Consider the following 23235-nt stretch of genomic DNA (forward strand, 5'->3'; position numbering starts at 1 on the left):
CACTATCCACAACTCCACCGACCTTAGCGCCATCCTTCTACGCCCTCATCCAGGTCATTTATAAAATTGACAAAGAACAGTGGCCCCAAAACAGATGCTTATGGTACACCACTAGCAACTGAACTGCAAGGTGAACATTTCCATCAATCACCACTCTCTGTCTTCTTTCAGCCAGCCAACTTCTGATCCAAATAGCTAAATCACCCTCGGTCCCATGCCTCCGTATTTTCTTTAATAGTCTACTGTGGGCAACCTTTTCAAACGCCTTACTGAAATCCACATACACCACATCAGCTGCTTCATCCTCATCAGCTGTTTGGTCACCATCTCAAAGAACTCAATAAGGTTTGTGAGGCATGATCTACCCTTCACAAAATCATGTCGACTATCCCCAATCAATTTATTCCTCTGCAAATGACTATAAATCCTATCTCTTATAACCTTTTCCAACACTTTACCCACAACCGAAGTAACGCTCATTGTTCTATAATTACCAGGATTGTCTCTACTTCCTTCTTGAAGAATGTGGATGAAGATAATGAGAGAGGCACTTCGTGAACATAGGATCACTTACATCCATCTGACAGGGCAGAACGGATCTCAGTATAATGTTTCATTCAATGGTTTGCACTTTCAACAGTGCATCACTCCCTCAGTATAGCATCAAAGTGCAGTCTGAATTGTGTGCTTAAACTTCTAGGTTGGCTTTTGATCCTATGGTCTTTAGAGTCTGAAGTAAAAGTGTTGCCACTGAACCAAGCCTCGAACCTTTAACAAGAAATTCAACTGCTCTTCATATAAAAAAAACTAAAAATGGGCAATTTCCTTCATCACATTACCAGTTACTTCATTTAATTTTACTTGGGTTATATAGGAATTTTGTGGAATTTATGCGACTCTGTGAAAATCCAATCCAACATTTCAAGTCAATGACTTTTCATCAGAACTGATCCCTCTTTAAGGAAATACATGGCCTCGGGAACTTCTGGATTAACATAGACATGGCGGCACGGTGGCACAGTGGTTAGCACTGCTGCCTCACAGCACCAGAGACCTGGGTTCAATTCCCGACTCAGGCGACTGACTGTGTGGAGTTTGCACGTTCTCCCCGTGTCTGCATGGGTTTCCTCCGGGTGCTCCGGTTTCCTCCCACAGTCACAAAGATGTGCAGGCAGGTGAATTGGCCATGCTAAATTGCCCGTAGTGATAGGTAAAGGGGTAAATGTAGGGGAATGGGTGGGTTGCGCTTCGGCGGGTCGGTGTGGACTTGTTGGGCCGAAGGGCCTGTTTCCACACTGTAAGTAATCTAATCTAATCTAATCTAATAGATATTTTCCCCTTTGCTTCAGAATTTCCCTCTTTGGCATTGGCCCCTGCGGTTCAGCACGTGCCCAGTTGCACAGACTTAGAACATCTTGATCCCTCTAGTTGGGACTCTCCACTAATATCCCTGACTCCATCATTTGATCGAGCTCACATCTGATTGGAATTGTGTGTTCTCCCTTTTGGTAAATTAGGTGGCAGGGGCAAATTTAGTCAGCCATGAAGATCGTGAGTGGGGTCCATACTACTTTTGGCTTCTGCTCTCTACCAAATTCACGATAGGAAGGCAGAACTGACATGTTTGCTTGTTTGCTCTTGTATCATCCCTTGTTCAAAGTCATTCAGTGCCTAATTAAGGGAAGGGTAATGGAAGAGGGGGATGTGGAAAAGATAGCTACTGAGACCAATGTCCTGTCTTGCTTGAGACCCATTCATTCCTCTCTCCCATGACCTCCACCACATTATGCACCTCTGGCCAAGGATCCACCCATGTGGGTGATAATTGTACCTAAGGGCGGCATGGAGACTCAGTTGTTGGCACTGTTGCCTCACAGCGCCAGAGACCCGGGTTTGATTCCCACTTCGGGCGACGATCTGGGTGGAGTTTGCACATTCTCCCTGTGTCTGCGTGGGTTTCCTCCCACAATCCAAAAGATGTGCAGGTCAGGTGAATTGGCTATGCTAAGTTGCCTATAGAGTTAGGTGCATTATTCAGGGGTAAATGTAAGGTAATGGGTCTGGCTGGGTTGTTGGGCTGAAGAGCCTGTTGCCATACTGTAAGGAATCTAATTTAATTGGTGATGCTACATTGAATCCTCAATTATAAGCATCTTGGGAGCTACCATTGACCAGAAACAGAACTATACCAACTATATGACTACGATGGCTATAAAAGTTGGTCACAGGATAGAAATGCTGAAGCAAGTAACCACCTCTGGTCTCTTTTCCACAAGACACAAGATGGTGAGTGATACAATTCTCTCCACTTGACTAGAGGAATGCAGTTGTAACAGTACTCAAGAAGTTTGATGACATCTCAGAAAAACAGCCTGCGTAATCAACATCCCCATCTACCAAACAAAACATTCACTCTCTCAACCACTGGTGCACAGTGGGAGCTATGCTTTTCATATTCAAAAATCTTCAACCATGATCCAAATCTGCAACCTTTACAAACAGGTGTAAGATCTTCATAAGATATAAGAGCAGCAGAAGCATCATGACCACGACCTGCCAGTTCTCCTGTGAGCCACACGTCATTCTGATTTAGATCTATATCATGTTTCTCCATGCAGAACTAAAATCCCAGAACTCCTTCCCCAATAGCACTTCCCCATCTACACCCTAAGGCAACTTTCCACCACCTGCTTAAGGGTAAATAGGGAAGGGTAATGAATGCAGGCCTCATCAATGATGCCCAGAATCAGGAAAGCATACAATTAACAATGAGAATATTGCTCATATCTTCTGTCTTCATTGACATGTTATCTTTTTTGTTTGCGAATGGACCCCACTCTTTCCTTAGCTATTTTCTTGCTCTTTATGTATTTCTAAAATATCTTTGGATTTTCCTTGGTTTTATTCACTAAATTTTGTGCTTTCCTTTTTTTTTATAGATACTTTTATTGAAAATTTAACATATTTTTACAAGTTTACAAATAAAAAAACCAAGTATAAACATTGATATACAATTAAATCTTAAATAAATAATTTCCAAAATTTAACAAAAGAAAAATACCGAGAAAAAAAACAAAACTCAACTAACTACTAATCTAACCTACAACTAACCAGAGTGTATAATTAAGTCTCTTACACTATTCAAATAAGAGAAAAAAAAACAACTGACGGATAACACAGAAATTGGGTAGTGAGATACATGCTTGGAATATATTAACATCAAATGTAACAAAACCCGTATTCGTGCAGGATTGCTCTCCCAAGGTGCCCCGGACCAGCCAGGTTTGCCATCTCAATTAAATAAAAGCTTTTATTAGGATGGCCGAAATATCTGTAGTTATATAATTCAAGAAGGGCTGCCATATTTTATGGAATAATGCGGTCTTTTGGTGCACCATATTTGTAAGGAAGTCAAGGGGAATACATTCCATAATTAATCTGTGCCAATTTGAAAGTCCAGGGGGGCCCCTCAGCCACCCAGTTTACCAAAATATTTTTCCTTGCACAGAAAGAGAGAATAGAAAATAATCTCTTCCCGTGCATATCCAGGGAGGGTAAGTTCAAAAAGCCCAAAACGAGAGATACAGGGTCCACTCTAATTTCGGTTCCTAAGATTTCTGTCAGACCACTTGCTACTTTAGTCCAATATCTATGGATCTTATGACAGGTCCATAAGCAATGTACAAGAATGCCCACTCTATTTTACATTTGGGACACATTGGAGATGCTCCTGCCTTAAATTTTGCCAATCGATCCGATGCTATATGGGCCCTATGAAGTCTCTTCAACTGAATGGCCTGAGTTCTGATGCAGATGGTGATTCTTCTAGCGTTTTCCCAAATGTCATTCCACGTTTCTATAGAGATTTCTAGTTCCAAATCCTGATCCCATGTTTTAAGCAGATTGTCCATAATCTCCCAATACTTCATCATGTAATAAATGATAAGTAGTACTGACGGAAGATACCCCCATTGGCCATAGCACTCTATGTTCTCTATCTGATTCATAAAGACTATCTAATAATGTAGTCTTCTTCTGTATGTAATTTTGAATTTGGAAGTATCAAAACAGGTCTCCATTAGGTAATCCAAACTTCTGACGCAGCTGTTCAAAAGACATCAGGACCTCTTCTTTAAACAGATCTCCTAAACATGAGATACCCCTCAATCTCCAGAGTTTGAAAGTGGCATCTGTAAGCCCCGGTTGAAATCCCCATGCTCCCACTATCGGAGCATAGAGGGATGTTTTATGTGAGTTGCCCTCATTTTGCCACATTATATTCCAAGCTTTAATTGTGTTTAGTATTATAGGGATTTTACAGTGGTCCGTAATGATTTTCCTCTTGTCTGAAAATAAAAGGTTAATAAGTGGGCATTTTACTTGAGAAGCCTCGATGTCCAGCCAGATTGATTGCGGGTCAGACAAGACCCAATCAGCTAGGGAGCTTAATAGGGAACTTAACTGATATTTCCTAAAATCCGTGAAATCCAATCCGCCCCTTGCCTGTGGAAGCTGTAGCTTCTTCAGCTTAATGAAGGGCCGTCTATGATTCCAGATAAAGGAACGCAGCCAGCCATACAACTTACGTAGTGCCAGCCTCAGCAGCATCACCGGAAGCATTCTCATAGGGTATAAGAGACGGGGCAGGACATTCATTTTAATTAGTGCTATTCTACCTCGCCAGGAAATTGGAAGGTCTCCCCATCGCTGGAGGTCCGGCCTTATCCTTTCAAGTAAATGCACAAAGTTAGCCTTGTATAACTGACCAAATACTGGGGTAATGAAAATGCCTAAATATAAGAAACCCTCCAGGGACCACCGAAAGGGAAAGAGGGATCCGTCCAATAAGTGGGATATACTAGCAAGGCCACCCATTGGCATAGCCTCCGATTTTGAGAAATTAATTTTGTAGCCTGAAAATACACTAAATGTATTAATAACTTGGATTAAACGAGGCACAGACATCAAAGGATTACTGAGAAATAGAAGAACATTATCTGCATAAAGGGTAATTTTATGTTTACCTATACCAATCCTTGGGGCTGTTATATTAGGGTCAGCCCGTATAGCTTCTGCTAGTGGCTCAATTATTAGCGTAAATAGCAATGGTTTGAGAGGACATCCCTGACGGCAGCCCCTATCCACACTGAAGCTATCCGAGCCTAATCCATTGGTAATCACAACTGCCTTGGGATGACTATATAATGTTGAGACCCATTTGGTAAACACCTTCCCAAAGCCAAACCTTTCCAATGTGTAAAACAAATATGACCATTCAACCCTGTCGAATGCCTTTTCCACGTCTAATGAGACTATTACTCCTGGTATCTTTCCCTGATGGCAGGCTTGAATCACATTCAAAACCCTTCTGACATTATTGGATGATCTACGGCCCTTAATAAACCCCGTCTGATCTTCCTTTATAATATGTGACAATACCCTTTCTAGCCTCAATGCTAATGTGGTACACAGGATTTTAAAATCTACATTTAGCAAGGATATTGGTCTATATGACGCGCAATCTTCTGGGTCCTTTCATTTTTTGAGGATAAGAGAGATATTTGCCTCTTTCAACGAAGGCGGGAGACAGCCCTGACTGTATGAATAGTTATACATGTCCATAAGTGGACCAGCCAATATTCCTGTAAATTCTTTATAGAATTCAGCTTGAAAGCCATCTGGGCCAGGTGCCTTACTGCTCTGAAGTTGCCTGATTACGTCAAGTATTTCTTGGATTGTTAGGGGAACATTCAAGACCGATACCTGTTCCAGAGTTAAGTCCGGAAAGGTCAGGATTTTTAAAAATGACTAGTCCTCGCTTCGCAATCCTGCGATTTATATAAATCAGAATAAAATTTTCTAAAGATTGTGTTAATCCTTTTGTGATCATGAGTCAAAATACCCGTACTTTCCTTGATAGACGTAACAGTTTGAGGGGCCTTCTTTATCTTTGCAAGAAATGCTAAGTATCTACCAGGTTTATCGCCAAAGTCATATAACCTTTGTTTTGCAAATAATATTTCCCTCTTAGCCGTTTGGGTAAACGTGGTGTTTAGAGCTGTCGTAAGGGCAGTAATCCTTTGCAATTTGATAATAGAAGGTCTGTCAGCGTATGCTGTTTCAGCCGCTTTTAAGCGAGCTTCGAGCAGACGCTGTTGGTCTCCCTTTAATTTTTTTCTGTGTCGCTGAGTATGAGATGATCAAACCTCGCACGTAAGCTTTGATGGTCTCCCACATCATTGATGGGTTGTTAGCCGTACCTGAATTAATTTCTAAAAAAGTTTTAAAATCTTGGGATGTCTCATTGTTCCTCGCCTTGATTTCCATATATACAGCAGCGTGATCGGAAATTGCTATACTGCCTATTTTACAGGATGATATGGAATTTAAAAAAATCAAGGGGGCCAAAAACATATCGATTCTGGTATAACATTTGTGTGGATTGGAGTAAAAAAAAATCTCTGCCCTGTGGATGGAGACATCTCTATACATCTACTAATCCTAATTCTTTGTTCAAATCCACCAATTGTCTAGATCTGGGAGATACTCCTGCAGGACTCTTGGGAATCCTATCTATTTCCGGATCCATAATACAATTAAAATCTCCCCCTATAATTGTATGGACAGCACCGACAGCCATCAATTTTGAGAAGGCTTCTGTTATAAATTTAAAAGGATGTGCAGGGGGGCAATACAAATTTAAAATCCCATATTCCTCTCCATTTATAAGGGCTTTAATCAGAATATATCATCCAGATTCGTCTTTTATCTGATTTAGGATTTTGAAAGGGAAATTCTTCCGAATAAGAATAATAACTCACCTGCTTTTTGAGCTAAAAGAAGAAAAAAAAGGCCTGATTAAATCCACCGTGTCATAATTTCAAGTGTTCTTTATCCACTAAGTGTGTTTCCTGTAGGAGAGCTATATCAACCCTTTCTTTCTTGAGGTTTGATAATATTTTCTTCCTTTTGACTGGTGAATTACTCCCCTTGACATTCCAGGTGCACCGCTTAACCGACTAATCAATCATAATCGTCCGGGCAAATCAGAGACCCCTCGGGACAGGAAACCCTATCCAGAACATCCCAAGCATAGAGCATATAAAATTCACAAAAATAAAGGCTCTCTAATACACTCATAGCAATAGAATAAAAAACCATTTCTAAATTTTAAAAAAATGTATTTAAATGAAGATTTTCCCCCTTGTTCCCTGGGGGTATCACTTCCTTTCCAAAAGTCCATCGTATCCTCTCCCTACCAGTGTCCCACCCTTGACCAAGGCGCTCCTCAATAGGATGAAGAAAATTCAAATATACTACAGAGCTTAGAGTTAACAGTGAGCACCCTACCCACCGCACCCCCACCCACACTAACACCTGGATATATTTGGTAATGTTAATACCATGTATAAAATATATAACTATAAAATTACAGCTTCAACAAGTAATAATTAAATATAATAATACAAAATAACAGGAGAAAATAACCCCGCTCCTAAAGAGAGATAAAATAGGATAAGGTAACCACCTCCCCCCACCGACATTAACTAGACCCTCCGGCCTATATATATATATATATGGGGGTGTGGGGAGAGGGATTTTTTTTTTTTCTCTACTTAACGATTTTCTGCCCTTTTTTTATTCTATATATGTATATATATATATAATAAAAAAAGGGGGCAGAAAATCGTTAAGTAGAGAACAAATAAATAAATCCCTCTCCCCACACCCCCAAGATAATATTAAACAGTAAGGTAAAAAAAGGGGATTAATATATAAAAAAAGGGGGATGTAAACCGGAGTGGGGGGAAAGCAAAACAACATCAATTAACTCTTACAATTTATCTAAGAGAGTCCAAAAATTCCTTGGCCTTTTCCGGCGATCCAACGTTATATACGGAACCTTCATGGTTAAAGCGTAGCTTTGCTGGGTAGTGCAAGGAGTACTGAATATTTAAGTCCCTTAAACACTTCTTCGCTTCATCAAATGCCTTCCTCTTTCGGACCAGAGCTGGGGAAAAGTCCTGGAATAACATGATCTTGGATCCTTTATAAATCATGGCTTGGGGATCTTTCTCAAGATTTCTGGAGGCTTCTAAGAGTATCTGCCTCTCCTTGTAGCTCTGCAGCCGGAACAGGACCGGGCGGGGGCGCTGTTTCGAGCCGGGCCCGCGTATTGCAACCCGGTAGGCCCATTCCACCCTTACCTGGCCTGATCCAGCTTCCAGATTTAAAAGCTGTGGAAGCCACTGTTTAAGGAACACTTGTAAGCTGGCCTTCCTCTTCCCGTTCGGGAAGGCCCAGCAAACGAATTCTCGAGGTCGTCAATGTGATTCTCTAAGGTCCGGACTCGCTGTTCGAGAGTCCGGACCCGATCCATGGCTGATTTTCGTGTAGTTTCAGAGGTCGCGGCCTTTAGCTCCGCCCCTCCGACTTGGGCGCTCAATTTCCTTGATGTCTCTGTCGTGCTTTCGCAGCGCGGCCAAGAGTGAGTCACATCGGCTTCGGGACTCTTCAATGAAGGCATCGATCTTCACATCGAGCTTGGAGATTATTTCCACAAGGCTCACCACCATAGGTAAGTCCCCCAGGGTGGCTGCGGATGCCTCTGCTGCAGCTGGAGAGGGGGAGGGGTTCCTGCCTGTTGAGAGCTGCGGGCTCCCTTCCCTTCAGTCATTTTAATGGAGATTAAATTGTTTAAATTCAATACTATGCAACTAATTACATTAAGTAAAAACTATTTTAAATGATTTGGTGAGTGTGGTGGAGGCGGGTGACCCACTTTGCCCAAGTCTTGGGAGGAGGACTGTGGACTCAGACTTGCTGGGTCGCCGCCATCTTGGATCCCCCTCCTTTTCTTCTTAACTTTTAAAATGTAATTCCTGCACTGTTATCCATACTCCTGTAGACATACTGTAGTAATGAGCTCTTTCTATATGACATAAGGTTCCCTGTGTTACTCTGTACTATCATGCATGTTTCTGGACATCTAAAGGTATAGATTTTCGAGTATTTCTGTTCTTCTGGGAACATACTTGTTCTGAAGACTCTTTATCTCACATTTGAATATCTTCCACCTTTCTGGAACTGGTTTACCCTCAAGAATCTGTTTCTAGTTCATTTACATTAAATCACATCTCAGCTAAGTTGAATTTGTACTTCCTCAAGTGAGAAATTTACTCTCCATCTAACTTTATTCTTCTACATAACTGAGTTATGACCGTATGACTAAAATACTCTCCCCCATAAACTATTCCACCTTGCCAAAATTCATTCCCTCATTAACTCGGATTGAAGTTAGTAAGGGAGAGGTTAGTAAGGAAGAGGTGTTAGTAAGGAAGGAGTGAAAATAGACATGCTCCCTGAGCCAGATGGGATTTATCCGAGTATTCTCTGGGAAACTAGGGAGGAGGTGTGGGAGCCTTTGGCTTTGATCTTTGAGCCATCACTCTCTACAGGTTTAGTACAGAGGGCTGGAGGATTGCAAATGTTGTGCCCTTGTTCAATAAGGGCAGTAGAGATGACCTGGGTAATTATAGACCAGTGAGCCTTATGTCTGTTGTAGCAAAGGGTTTGGAAAGGATTATGAGAGATAGGATTTATAATCATCTAGCAAGCAAAAATTTGAATGCAGATAGTCAACATGGTTTTGTCAAGGGCAGGTCATGTCTCATAAACCCCATTGAGTTTTTTGAGAAGGTGATCAAACATATGGATGAGGGTAGGGCAGTTGACGTAGTGTACATGGACTTCAGTAAGGCCTTTGAAAGGGTTCCACATGGTAAGCTGTTGGAGAAAATGCAGAGGCATTAATGAGGGAGATTTAGCAGATTGGATTAGAAAAGGCAGCGAGTGGTGGTTGATGGAAAATATTCAGTCTGGAGTCCGGTTACTCGTGGTCTGTCACAATGATCTATTTTGGGGCCACTGCTGTTTGTCATTTTTATAAGTGACTTAGACACTGGCATATATAGATGAGTTAGTAAATTTGCAGATGACACTAAAGTCAGTGGAGTAGTAGACAGTGTGGAAGAATGTTGCAGGATGCAGGGGGACTTGAATAAATTACAGAATTGGGCTGGGAGGTGACAAATGGAGTTCAATGCAAATAAATGTGAGGTGTTCACTTTGGGAAAAATAACAGGAAGGCAGAATATTGGGTCAATGGAAAAATTCTTGGCATTGTGGATGTGCAGAGGGATCTTGGAGTCCATGTTCATAGATCCCTGAAAGTTGCCACCCAGGTTGATAGTGCTGTTAAGAAGGTGTTAGGTTTTATTGGTAGATGGATTGAGTTCCGGAGCCATAATATCATATGCAACTACAAGGAACCTCGATTATCCGAATGAGATGGGCAGGCACAATTTCATTTGGATAATTGATTATTCGCTTAATTGATTCAATGCCTTTCCTCTGGGCCTCGGAGTTTTCTGAAATTTCTTTTTTCCTCACTCTGCCTGCCTTGCTCCCTCTGTCTGTATCAAGTAAGTAAACAATTGTGTGTAAGGGACCTGTAGCATTGCTGAAGCCTCCAGCACCTCCCAATCAGTTCAATGGGATTGACACAGTGAGCACTTGCTAAGGCTGCTCCCCATTCAGGAGACCCCACCACCACCAGCCCTACCCCCATCCAACTCCTTGTATTGTCAAGGTGCAATGGTATTTACTTCAATCTCTTTTGTTAACTATTTTATAGTTTTCCATATCCTCTTAATGATTTCCTCTTTTCAATTTCAAATTTTACATACCTACCTTCTGTATCTATATTCAAGTTCCCATTCCCCTGTCAAGATAGTTGAAATTCTTTCTAAAACAAACTAAGAAATGTCTTTATGACAATACTGGCCTGACCCTGTTGAGGTGCACACCACCTTCTTTGTACCACCTTTCCCACAACGGGGTTCAATGCTCTCAGAATTTAAAACCATGCCTTCTGTACCATTCCCCTCTAATTCCTGTATTCCTAGTGTGTGTCACAAGGGATAATCTATTCAACCTAATTAGCTTCTTACTTTACTTTCTAAAATCTGCCAGTACATATCTCATTCTACCTGTATTAGTGGCATTTATGTAGAGGATTATCGTTTATTGCCCACCTCCCTCTTCCCAGTCCCAGAATGTTTTTCAGTGACACCTTTGATTCTGGAACCAAAGAGCCAACAAACCATCCTAGAATTATGTTTTTTGCCAAAGAATGGCTTCCTGTTCCCCTAAATATTGAAATCCATTCCAATTTTATGATCTCCCTCACCCCATGGCATTTTGGTGTAATTTAAATTACAGCAGCAACAGGAAAACTAAAGAAAAATTTTTAAGTAAAATAAATTAAGAATGCAAGATCAGTAAAACCACTGAGATTAAAAAATCAACACATGGAGAAAATTGTTAATTAAAATAACTCCAATTGGGCTTTTCAAAATTTGTTGGAAGATTTTCCATGTTGTCTATTATACAAAATCAAAAAAATATTTCAAAACAGTACATTTAAATTTTATTAGAAATTATGGTAATAACAAATTTCCCTGTTATGCTCACACATTCCAAATAAAAACAATCAAAATAAATATTTCCCACATAAATCGGTTCTTAAAAACCTGCGCAGCTGTAAACAAAAATCAATTTACATTTGTTTTATTCATTCCTGGGATGAAGGCATTGCCGGCTAGACTAGTATTTATTGCTAGTCCACTTGTCCAGAGGGCATTTAAGAGCCAACTGCATTGGGTCTGGAGTCATACGTAGGCCAGACCAGGTAAGGACAGCAATTTCCTTCCCTAAATGACATTAGTGAACCAGATAGGTCTTTCTTGACAATCAACGTTGGATTGATCGTCATCATTAGACTTTAAATTCCAGATTTTTATTGAATTCAAATTTCAGCAATTGCTGTGGTAGGATTTGTATGTGGGTCTCTGGATTAACAGTCCAGTGTTAATTCCCAGAGGCCATTGTCTCATCAAACATACCTAATATATTTTCTATATGGAATTTACTGGGATGGACTTTCATGGGGATAGTCACACATTTTCTGTAATTTTGGGAGCAGATCACCAGGCATCAAATAAAAATTGTTTGTAATTGTATGTATTTTTTTCCCCACACAGCAGTGGAGCCAGTGTTATTAAATAATTATAAGGAAGAGATAGAAAACAGGTTGACTAATAAAACAGTGAAAGGTAGTGAGCTATGAAGGATTGTGGAATTGACACCATGATCTTATTGAATCAGATTCAAGGGGCTTAATGATCTATTCCTACTTCTAATTTGCATGTTCGCACACAGAAGGGGGAAGGAAACCTCACTGCATGTGTGCATTCAATTTGCATGTGGGTTAGCAGAACATTATCTGGGTCTCTGGATTAACAGCCCAGTGTTAATTCCCAGAGGCCATTGCCTCATCAAACATACCTAAGATATTTTCTGTGTAGAATTTACTGGGATGGACTTTCATGGGGATAGTCACGCATTTTCTGTAACTTTGGGAGCAGATCACCAGGCATCGAATAAAAATTGTTTGAAATTGTACGTATTTTTTCCCCACACAGCAGTGCATGTGTGCATTCAATTTCTAAATATAATACTCAGTATAATACTTTAAAAACCCTCCATATCTGGTAGCCAAGACTACACCAGAATTATGCCTGATGGTGCCTCCCAGAATTTACCTGGCAGGAATTTGTGAGGTTGGTGTAGTGTACTTAATTTACATGAACAATGACTGAAGGATCACGATGAGTGCATTTCTGGTCCAATGCAGCTGGAAAATTTGGTGCCTGCCAATTGTTCATTGGGAGGGATTGTCATTGTTGTGCTACAGATTTGAACCAGAGTACATACGTGCCTAAAAGGTTTTTGTTTAAACACAGATTTCTTTGGGTATCTTGTGGACTCTGTCCTGTTATGTGGGTTTCTTCTATTTCGCAGTAGTTGGTATACTCTTTCAGACTATTAATTCCCAATTAGAAACTGAAGCAGGAACTCAATATAAAGAGCCCATACCACTGGTAACATTAATTACTGTTCCTTGTAAGTGAAAAACAATATTACTAATTTCTTCTGACTTATTTGGTTAAATCCATTGGTCTCCAGTTGAAACCCATACAAATTTTCAGGATGCTGAGAAGATAAAAATTTGCTTTCGACAAATGAACTATCCATCTAAGTATCTGTTGTGGATGAAGCCCTGTGTGCTAACTCAGGTACATACAGAAGACTTAATTGCATTACTTGAACAATGCAGATTTCTTGGTCACTGTCTATCTCCAACTCAAGACAAATTACATAGATTTTTTTGTTATTTATTTCAGCATTGCATATGGTACCTTACTATCTGCAAATTGGCTTGCACATTTTCCCGCATTATGACAATTTTTAAAAAAGTTATCACAATTTAGAATAATGTGAGGTGTTGCATTTTGGTACAGCAAATCAGGGCAGGGTAAGATTCTTGTCAGTGTTGCTAATCAAATAGACCTAGGGGTGCACATTCATAGTTCCTTGAAAGTGAGTCATAGGTCGACAGGTAGTGAAGAAGGTATTTAGTGCGCGTGCCTTTATTGGTCAGTGTATGGAGCATAGGAGTTGGCAGGTCATGATATGGCTGTACAGGACATTGGTTAGGCCACTTTTGGAATACTGCATTCAATTCTAGTCTCCTTGCTATAGCAAAGATATTGTGAAACCTGAAAGGATTCATAAAAGATTTCCAAGGAATTTGCTGGGATTGGAGGATTTGAGCTACAGAGAGAGGCTGAAGAGACTGTGGCTTTTTTCTCGGAACGTCAGAGGCTGAGGGGTGACAATATCGAACTTTATAAAATTATGAGGGGCTTGAATGGTGAATAGAGCTGAAAATGTGTTGCTGGAAAAGCGCAGCAGGTCAGGCAGCATCCAAGGAACAGGAGAATTGACATTTCGGGCATAAGCCCTTCTTCAGGAATCTTCAGCCCTTCTTTGGGCTTATGCCCAAAACGTCGATTCTCCTGTTCCTTGGATGCTGCCTGACCTGCTGTGCTTTTCCAGCAACACATTTTCAGCTCTGATCTCCAGCATCTGCAGCCCTCACTTTCTCCTTGAATGGTGAATAGCCAAGGTCTTTTTCCCAAGGTAGGGGAATCCAAAACTAGAGGGGATAGGGTTGAGGTGAGAGGGGTTTAAACGGGATCTAAGGGGAACTTTTTTCACGCAGACGGTGGTGCGTGTATGGAATGAGCTGCCAGAGGAAATGGTGGAGTCTGGTACAATTACCGCATTTAAAAGCCATTTGGATGGTCACATGAATAGAAAGGGCTTATAAGGATATGGGCCAAATGCTGGCAAATGGGACTAGATTAATTTAGGATACTTGGTTGGTGTGAGCAGTTCGACCGAAAGGTCTGTTTACATGCTATACAACTCTTTGAGTTTATGATCTCTAAAATACTTAGTTGTGCTTAGGGATATCCTGAACTCTTTCTTGACTGGCGTTGCCACGCTAAAATAAATGATTTGTAGTAAAGTGCTAAACATATTAACTTTACTCCTAAAAAAAATTCAAATGTAAATAGTAATGTTTAAAATTTTGTTTTATTATGTCTGCTTTACTGAGACTTCCAATGCTGAATTCCATGCTCTGTCAAGTGAAAAACTACTACACTACTCAAAAGTCTATAGTTTGGTGCTGTTGAAGGATATCACAGACAATCAACAATAAAAATTCTCTTTAAACAGTACCTTTACAGTAGTAAAAATTCCAAGCCATCTCACAGAAGCATGAGAAAACAAAAATTTGTATTGTGCCTCATAAAAGTATTAGAACAGCAAGGAGGAGATTAGAAAGAGTGCCTCAAAATAAGAGATGAAAGAAGTGGTGAGATTTAGTGAGGGAATTATAGAGCTTAAGGCCTTGTCACTGGAAGCTATGGCGATCAATGATGGTGTAACTAAAATCATGGATACTTAAGAGGACAGTAAGGAGGAAGGACATAGGAATAAAACTAATTACAGAGATATGGAAGGATGAGGGTATGGAGTAATTTGAAAACAAGGATTAGAATTTTAAAATTGAGGTTGTAAAGATAGGAGTTAATGTAGGTCAGGAAGTAGAGGAAGGATGGATACACTTAGCTTATTGTGACTTAGGACATCATCAGCAAGGTTTGGCTACCTCAAGTTTCTGATAGCTAGAGCGTAGAAGACCAGCTGGACCTACACTAGAATAGTCAAATTTACAAACAACAAAGGTATGCATGGTGGTTTCTGCAGAATTGAGCTAAGGTAGGGTACCATAAAGTGATGCTGTGGAGTTGGAAACAGGTGTATGCTTGATATACCATGAAACATGAGTACTTCAAGCTGGATCAATGCCATGAAAACTGTGGAGGACAACATTTCTACTTTTATAATGAAGTTGGCCAGAGTGCAAGTAAGACTTAAAATCAAATCAACTGCAATCAACAGCCCTGTTGCAAACTGAAAATCCCAGGAAGGGGTTGGGAATCCTGGGATTAGTTCCAGGCTGCGATTTTCACTCCTTCATGAAGTCTTCTCAACACAAAGAAAATCTAGCCATATTTTTGCTTATGTGGCAATTTATATTTTAAACTCCAGAAGAGAAAACTACTGTTATATGTTAGATTGCCCTTTAAGGTGGCCACTTCATTACCCAGGAACCAACTTAAAAATCTCTACGTTCTTAGTGGCTTGCTTATTTTTAATTCTCCTCTTTGGGTAACATCTGATTTACACTATAAGGGCCACTCTGTAGATTCTTTCCCTCTAATTCTAAGCTAGAAGAATCTCCAATCTGACCACAAGCTCCCATCAACATTTGCCTGGTGGTCAACAAAATTAGCATTTTCTCTGTTTCAGGTTGAGGAATAGTGCCTCTATTTCTTGTTCTGTGCCTCTTATGTGCTTTTAGAAAACCCCAAAGATCTGTCTGTTAGGTCGTTTTCAAGCATTTGTAAGGAAGCCTACAACTTGATCTCAAGAAACGCTTCCGCTGCCCTTTCTTCATGGCAGTATGAAACATACTACCATTGTATCAAAGTATAATTGCTAGTTAAAAACCAAAAGGACTGTGGATGCTGTACATCAGAGACAAAAATAGAAGTTGCTGAAAAAGCTCAGCAGGTCCAGCAGCATTTGTGAAGAGAAGGAGCACTAGACCAGAAACATTATCTTTGATTTCTCCTCACAGATGCTGCCAGACCTGTTCAGCTTTTCCAGCAACTTCTGTTTTTGTTTTAGAATTTCTAGTTGGCTACCTTTGGTCCCATGTTCCTTGCATTTTAGAATTAAATAGATACTGGTTTCTGTCTTTCCAATATTTAGGTGGAAGATATTTAGCTCATCCAGTACTGGTTATCAACAACTGCTCTTAATATTTCATTTTTGTCTTTGGGAAAAATATCATAGAAGGCTTCCTGAAGTATAATGTACTTCTAAATAATTGTATAAATCCTACAACTTAAGAACCCCATTTAAAATAAAATAAAATGAATGTGGTTTAATTCTATCACTAGAAGACTCTATTATTGGATTCCGCATTTATCACAGGGACAAGGGCACTTAAATATTTTGGCTAAGGGGGTCAGAATTTGAAAAAATTCTGGAAAAGCACAGCAGGTCAGGCAGCATCTGAGGAGCAGGAGAGTAGATGGTTTCGGGCATACGCCCTGCTTCAGAAATAATGAAGGACTTATGCCTGAAATGTCAATTCGCCTGCTCCTCGGATGATGCCTGACCAGCCGTGCTTTTCCAGTGCTACATTTTTCAACTCTGATTCTTCAGCCACTGCAGACCTCACTTTCTCCTGGATCAGACATTTGAGATATGCACCACAGGTCAAAGGGATTCAAAATATATGTAAGTTCACATGAACAATATTCAAGAAGTGTCATTTGTTTATAAATGATAGTTCTCCTAATGTGACCAATGTGAAATAGTACACAAAAGCTTCCTTAAAATCTTTATAACAATTTATCAAGCAAGTTATTGACAGGCTTTTGGGGGAGATGGCACAGACCTTAGTAATATAATATTATAATAAGTTCTTGATTAAAGTCATCTTCAAATCAGTGCAGTTACCTTTGTCAGAGCTGCAATTCTCTGGGCAAGTTCAGCTTCTACCTCTGGTAATGTTTCTGCTCTCTTCATTGTTTGCTGTAGCTTCTGTTCAGCATGTTCCAGACGTTCCTGCAACTGTCTATTTTTATCTTCGAGCTAAATTTCCATGTAACAGAAATGCAGAATATTAATTTAAATAAGTATCTGATAATAGACTTTTCCTACATCATTACACTGAAGAGTTTAATATTTATAAATAAATTATAATTATCTGAAATGAATATACTTTATAAATGTGTTCAACATAATCCCAATATTATTGTATCTGTAATGTAGTTTTCCTATAATTTATAGCTTTTACGACATGCATTACCCGAACTACAGAAAATTATATTCTTAAGTATTAATATGTCAAAACTATTCAAATCTTTTACAGGGTAATTATTAGTACATTGAACCTAAGAGTTAATAACAAAGCATAACAAATAACTTTGTGACTTCATAGATTGACTGAAGTGTTCATTAAGAATAATGTTAACAATATGCCAATTACAGTACATAATAACAGCTTGGATTTGTTCTAAGATCTTGAATTATTAAAAGACCCAGAGACCAATGTTCCAATCATTCCATTCCATTAGTAGAAAGTGCACTTTAATGCTCCAAGTTAAGGAATACATTCCCATAAATGGTCAGGATTGGCTGACAAAGTAGGTAAATTAGTACCTACAAGAACATGTAACAATGGTGTACAAGAAATCTGTTCAGCTTGGGAGCAATGGAGGCACATGCAGGAGCCAAAGTTTAAAAAGGTATCAAATATTTCATATCTAAAGATAAGCATTAAGGTGAGGAATTTTAAGTGTTTGACCTGCACCAGAGTAAATAAACATGGCTTGGTAAAGTTTTGGGAACTTTTGTGTGGACGTTTTGAAGTTTTTCATGCATTCTGAAAGGGGAGAGTGACGAGCAGAAGGCTGCACATGTTGACAGAGATTGGGAGAAAGATGAGGTTCTGCAGAGAGAATATAAGAAATTAGGCAGGAGGTTAAAAAATAGGTCCTCGAGGTTATATCTGAATTACTCCTGGTGCCATGTGTTAGTGAGAGTAAGGCTAGGAGGAAAGGGAAGATGAATGGATGGCTAAGGAGCTGCTGTAAGGGGCAAAGATTCATATTTTTGGACCATTCAGATCTCTTCTGGGGTAGAAGTGACCTATATAAGAAGGATGGGTTGCACCTGAATTGGAAGGGGTTGAATATCCTTGGGGAGATTTGCTAGTGCTATTCGGGAGGCTTTAAACTACTGGGCGGGTGGGGGTGTGGTGGGGTGGGGGGTGGAGGGACCCAAAGAGATAATGAGAGAAGAGATAAGCCTAAGACTGGTAAAGTAGGTAAGGGGATCAAGTTAAAAAGTCAAGGCAGGTAAGAACAAGGTAAGACTAGCAAATTAAACTGCATTTATTTAAATGCAAAAGGCATGACAGGTAGGGCAAATGAACTTAGGACATGTTGAGAAAATGGGACTGGGATATCATAGCTATTACAGAAACATGGCTCAGGGAGGGACAGGACTGGCAGCTTAATGTTCCAGGGCATAGATGCAATAGGAAGGATAGAAGGGGGAGCAAGAGAGAAGGGGGAGTGGCGTTTTTGATTAAGGATAACACTACAGTTGTACTTCGGGCAATATTCCTAGGAAAACGTCCAGTGAAATTATAAGGGTGGAACTGAGGAATAAGAAAGGGATCATCACCTTATTGGGATTGTATAACAGGTCCCTCAATAGGCAGTGGAAAATTGGGAAGCAAATCTGCAAGGACATTTCTGATACCTATAAGAATAACAGGGTGTAATGGTAGGGGATTTAAACTTTCTATACATAGGGAACTGGGACTGCCGGTGTTAAGGGCTTGGATGGAGAAGAATTTGTTAAGTGTGTTCAAGAAAACTGACTTCTTCCATATCTGGATGTATCTACTAAAGAAGGACCAAAACTTGACCTTCCCTTGGGAAATAAGGCAGGGCAAGTGACTGAGGTGTCACTGGGGGAGCACTTTGGGGCAAGTGATCATAATCCTAGTAGTTTTAAAAATAGCTATAGCCAATGATACACCTGATCTAAAAGTTAAAGTTCTAAATTGGAGAAAGACCAATTTTGATGGTATTAGCAGGAACTTTCAAAAGTTGATTGGGAGAGGCTGTTCACAGGTAGTGGGATGGTTGGAAAGTGTGAGGCCTTCAAAAATGAGGTAGTGAGAGTTCAGAGACAGTATATTTCTGTTAGTACTAAGGGCAAGACTGGTAGGTGTAAGGAATATGGGATGTCTAGAAAAATTGAGCCTCTGGTCAAGAAAAAGGAGAAATATATCAGGTATAGAGAGCTGGGATTGAGTGAATCCCTAGAAGAATATAAGGGCAGTAGGAGTATATTTAAGAGGGAAATCAGGAGGGTAAAAAGGGGACATGGGATAGCTTTAGCAAACAGAGTTAAGGAGAATTCAAAGAGATTCTAAAAATACATTAAGGGCAAAAGGTTAACTTGGAAGAGAATATGGCCTCTTAAAGATTAATGAGGACATCTATGTGTGGAACCACATGAGATGGATGATATACTAAATGAATATTTTACGTCAGTATTTACTGTGGACAAGGACATGAAAGCTAGGGAACTTGGGGAAATAAATAGTGATGTTTGAAAAGTGTCCTTTTTACATTAGAGGAGATGCTGGCAGTCATCAATGCCTGATTAGGGTATTCCCAGAACTTTGTGGGAAACAAGGGAAAAGTTTGCTGGGCCCCTTGCTGAGATATTAATATTATGGACAGCCGCAGCTAATGTGATGTCATTATTAAGAAAGGTAGTAAGGAAAAGCCAAGGAACTGTACACCGGTGAGCCTGATGTGAGTGGTACATTACTGGAGGAGATTCTGAGGGACAGGTTTTAATTGCATTTGGAAAAGAAAGGACTGATTAAGGATAGTCAACTTAGCTTTGTGCATGGAAAATCATGTCTCACTAACTTGATTGAGAAGATGTGACCCCAAATATTGATGAAGGCAGAGAGGAAGATGTTGTTTATATGGACTTCAGCAAGGTATTCAACAAGGTTCTGCATGGTAGACTGGTTAGAAAGGTTAGATGGAATCCAGGTGGAGCTAGCCAATTGGATAAAAAATTGGCTTTAAGGTAGGAAACAGAAGGTGTTAGTAGAGGGTTGTTTTTTGGACTGAAGGCCAATTTGCTGCAAGGATTTGTGCTGTCCACTGTTTTTCGCTATTTATGCAAATGATTTTGATATGAACATAGAAGATATGGTTATTAAGTTTGCAGATAACACCAAAATTAGTAGTGTAGTGGACAGTGAAGAAGATTATCTCAGAGCACAATGGGAACTTGATCAGATGGGCCGATGAACCAAGGATTGGCAGATGGAATTTAATTCTGATAAATGTGAAGTGCTGCATTTTGGTAAGATAAACCAAAGCAAAACTTATACAGTTAATGGTAGGGCCCTGAAAAGTGTTGCCAAACAAAGAAACCTAGGGATGCAGGTGCATAGTTCATTGAAAATAGAGTTGCAGATAGACAGGATGGTAAAGAAGGCTTTTGGCACGCTTGCCTTCATTGGTCAGTGCACTGAGTATAGGGGTTGGGACATCATGTTGCAGCTATACAGAACAGTGGTGAGGCCACTTTTCGAATACCGTGTTCAATTCTGGTCTCCCTGCTGTAGGAAAAATGCTATTAAATTTGAAAGGGTTCAGAAAAGAATTTCAAGGATGTTACTGGTTTTGGAGGGTTTGAGTTATAGGGAGAGGCTGAATAGGCTAGTGCTTTTTTCCCTGGAGCGTTGGAGACTGATGGATGACCTTACAGAGATTTATACAATCATGAGGGACATGGATGGGATGAATAACCAAGGTCTATTTCCCAGGGGAGGGGAGTCCAAAGCTAGAGAGCATAAGTTTAAGGTGAGAGGGAAAGATTTAAACAGGACCTGAGGGGCAACGTTTTCACACAGAGGGTGGTGCATGTATCGAACGATCTGCCAGTGGAAGTAGTGGAGTTGGGTACAATTACAGTATTTAAAAGGCATCTGGATGGAGACATGAATAGGAAGGTTTTAGAGAGATATGGGTCAAATGTTGGCAAATAAGTTTAGGATATCTGGTCATCATGGATGCAATTGCCCAAAGGGTCTGTTTCCATCCTGTCTTACTCTATGATTATGACTAAATGATGAGATTTCCAACAAAGTTTTGGAAGGAGTAATTTCTGGACTGGCTTATATCTTCACTAAGCACAGTTTGTTTGTTGTGGGGAAGATGTGGTGGGAGTAGAGTATCCCTTTATTGATAACTAATTGAAAAAATATTTTTAACATATGTTGCTCAAGACAGCCAGCAGCAGGTCCTGCACCTTCTTCTGGCACTTAACTCAGAGAACTCTGTGTTTGTTTCAGAGAGCCATTATTGTTAGATCATGATATTTCACAACATTTTGAGTTTAAAAATGTGAAAATTACATATACTGTACGTGGACATATAACTCATGAATCCCATCAAACATTACAATGGCTGTATACCCCATCATTAAAAATGAGGAAGAATCAAACAAATCACATTTTGTGCTCGATAAAAAAATATTTTTCACCTCAAAAATATCTCACAATTTAATAGTGACATAACCTCACTACTGATTCCAAAAATATTCTCTAATGGCAATTATGCAGCCAATGCCAAGTGTCATATAACCTCACTGCTAATACTAGCCCCTAATCTACAATATACAAAAGATGAAATTGACAGTTTTATTTATTGAAGTAGAGTGACCTTACTTTTATATATCAAATCAGTAATGAGTAACAAACAACTTTCTTTATGATTAGTGTGGCCTTATCCCATTTAATTTGTTTATAAGGTCTTTTGAACTTCTGATGCAAATTTCCTGATGCAGCATTATCATTGCATGCCTATCTATATTTTTACAATTTTAATCAACATGTATGAACTATGATGTAAACATATTGGAAATCGAATTAGTTAACATTTTATCGGTGTTCATCAAGTTCCAAGTACACTTATAATACTGCAAAGAATAGTATTGAGTCTGAAGATTTGGAGCGTTCTATCAAGAGAAATGTAAGGGGAATCAAAATATTACACAAAAGTGAAAACATTAAAAACTGTGAAAAAACTTGACATTTATATAAAAAAGTTGAAACTTTATTGCTGGAACAGCACAGCAGGTCAGGCAGCATCCAGGGAACAGGAGATTCGACGTCGAATCTCCTGTTCCCTGGATGCTGCCTGACCTGCTGTGCTGTTCCAGCAATAAAGTTTCAACTTTGATCTCCAGCATCTGCAGACCTCACTTTCTCCATTTATATAAAAAAACAAATTGTAGAGAGTTTTTACAAGTGTACAAAAAGGAGAGTAGCAAAAGTAAACATGGGTACCTTTGATGTGGAGACAGGAAACATTATCAAGGGGAATCAGGAGTCAGTGGAGATATCATCAAATAGTTTGTCTGTTTTCTCATTAGAAAACACAAACTGCATTTCAGAAATAGTGAATAATCAAAGGGTTAAAACATTGAGGAAACTTAAGGGGCAGAAGGTAGGAAAGCTGGCAAATGGAAGGACTGTTCTGACTTCAGCAAAATGCCCATAGAGGTGGAAGGGCACTCAATTTACAAGGAATGGGCAATAAATATTGGCCCAGCCTGGAAAGGCTACAACCTTTGAATGAGTTTTTAAAATAGCAACTTAAAGAGGGCTTCAAAATCTTCATCATTATTGCTGCAGCAAGAGGTTATCAAGCACTCCCCGCTTCCCCCCCCCCCACCCCCATCAAAGTGTTCCCTTCCATCTTGCCATGCCTCCTGAAAAATCTATGGTATGTTCAACACATTCTTGGTATATTCCAAGTAAATCTATGTTTTAATTAATGTATGTATTTTAATGTCCTTTCTAGAATGAAGTGGCTAACTCTACACAATACACAAACATGGCCATGCCAAAACCATGTACAACTTCAGATTTATACGTGCATAGATATTTTTAATCAACGTTTTCAGACATACGTCTGAAGCAGATGGGACTTGAACCCAGGCCTAATTGCTCAGAAGTAAGGACACTACCACAGCACCACACAAGCTCTTCCATTCTTGTATACATGAGCA

At 39.7% G+C, this 23235-nt stretch overlaps 1 protein-coding gene across 9 annotated transcripts in view; it reads right to left on the reverse strand.

Moving 5' to 3' along the window:
* The window catches only part of ppfia2 (PTPRF interacting protein alpha 2), a 540387-nt gene that overhangs the window by 176526 nt on the left and 340626 nt on the right, over positions 1-23235 (reverse strand). For all 9 annotated transcript variants that reach the window (XR_006314523.1, XR_006314525.1, XR_006314524.1 and 6 more), the window contains one exon: positions 17071-17205. Coding sequence is in view for 6 of the 9 variants with exons in the window: in XM_043709678.1 (XP_043565613.1) it covers positions 17071-17205 (135 nt within the window). In the remaining 3 variants the exon portion in view is untranslated. The remainder of the gene's footprint in view (positions 1-17070; positions 17206-23235) is intronic.

The sequence above is a fragment of the Chiloscyllium plagiosum genome, chromosome 19 (assembly GCF_004010195.1).
Source record: "Chiloscyllium plagiosum isolate BGI_BamShark_2017 chromosome 19, ASM401019v2, whole genome shotgun sequence".
NCBI lineage: Eukaryota > Metazoa > Chordata > Chondrichthyes > Orectolobiformes > Hemiscylliidae > Chiloscyllium > Chiloscyllium plagiosum.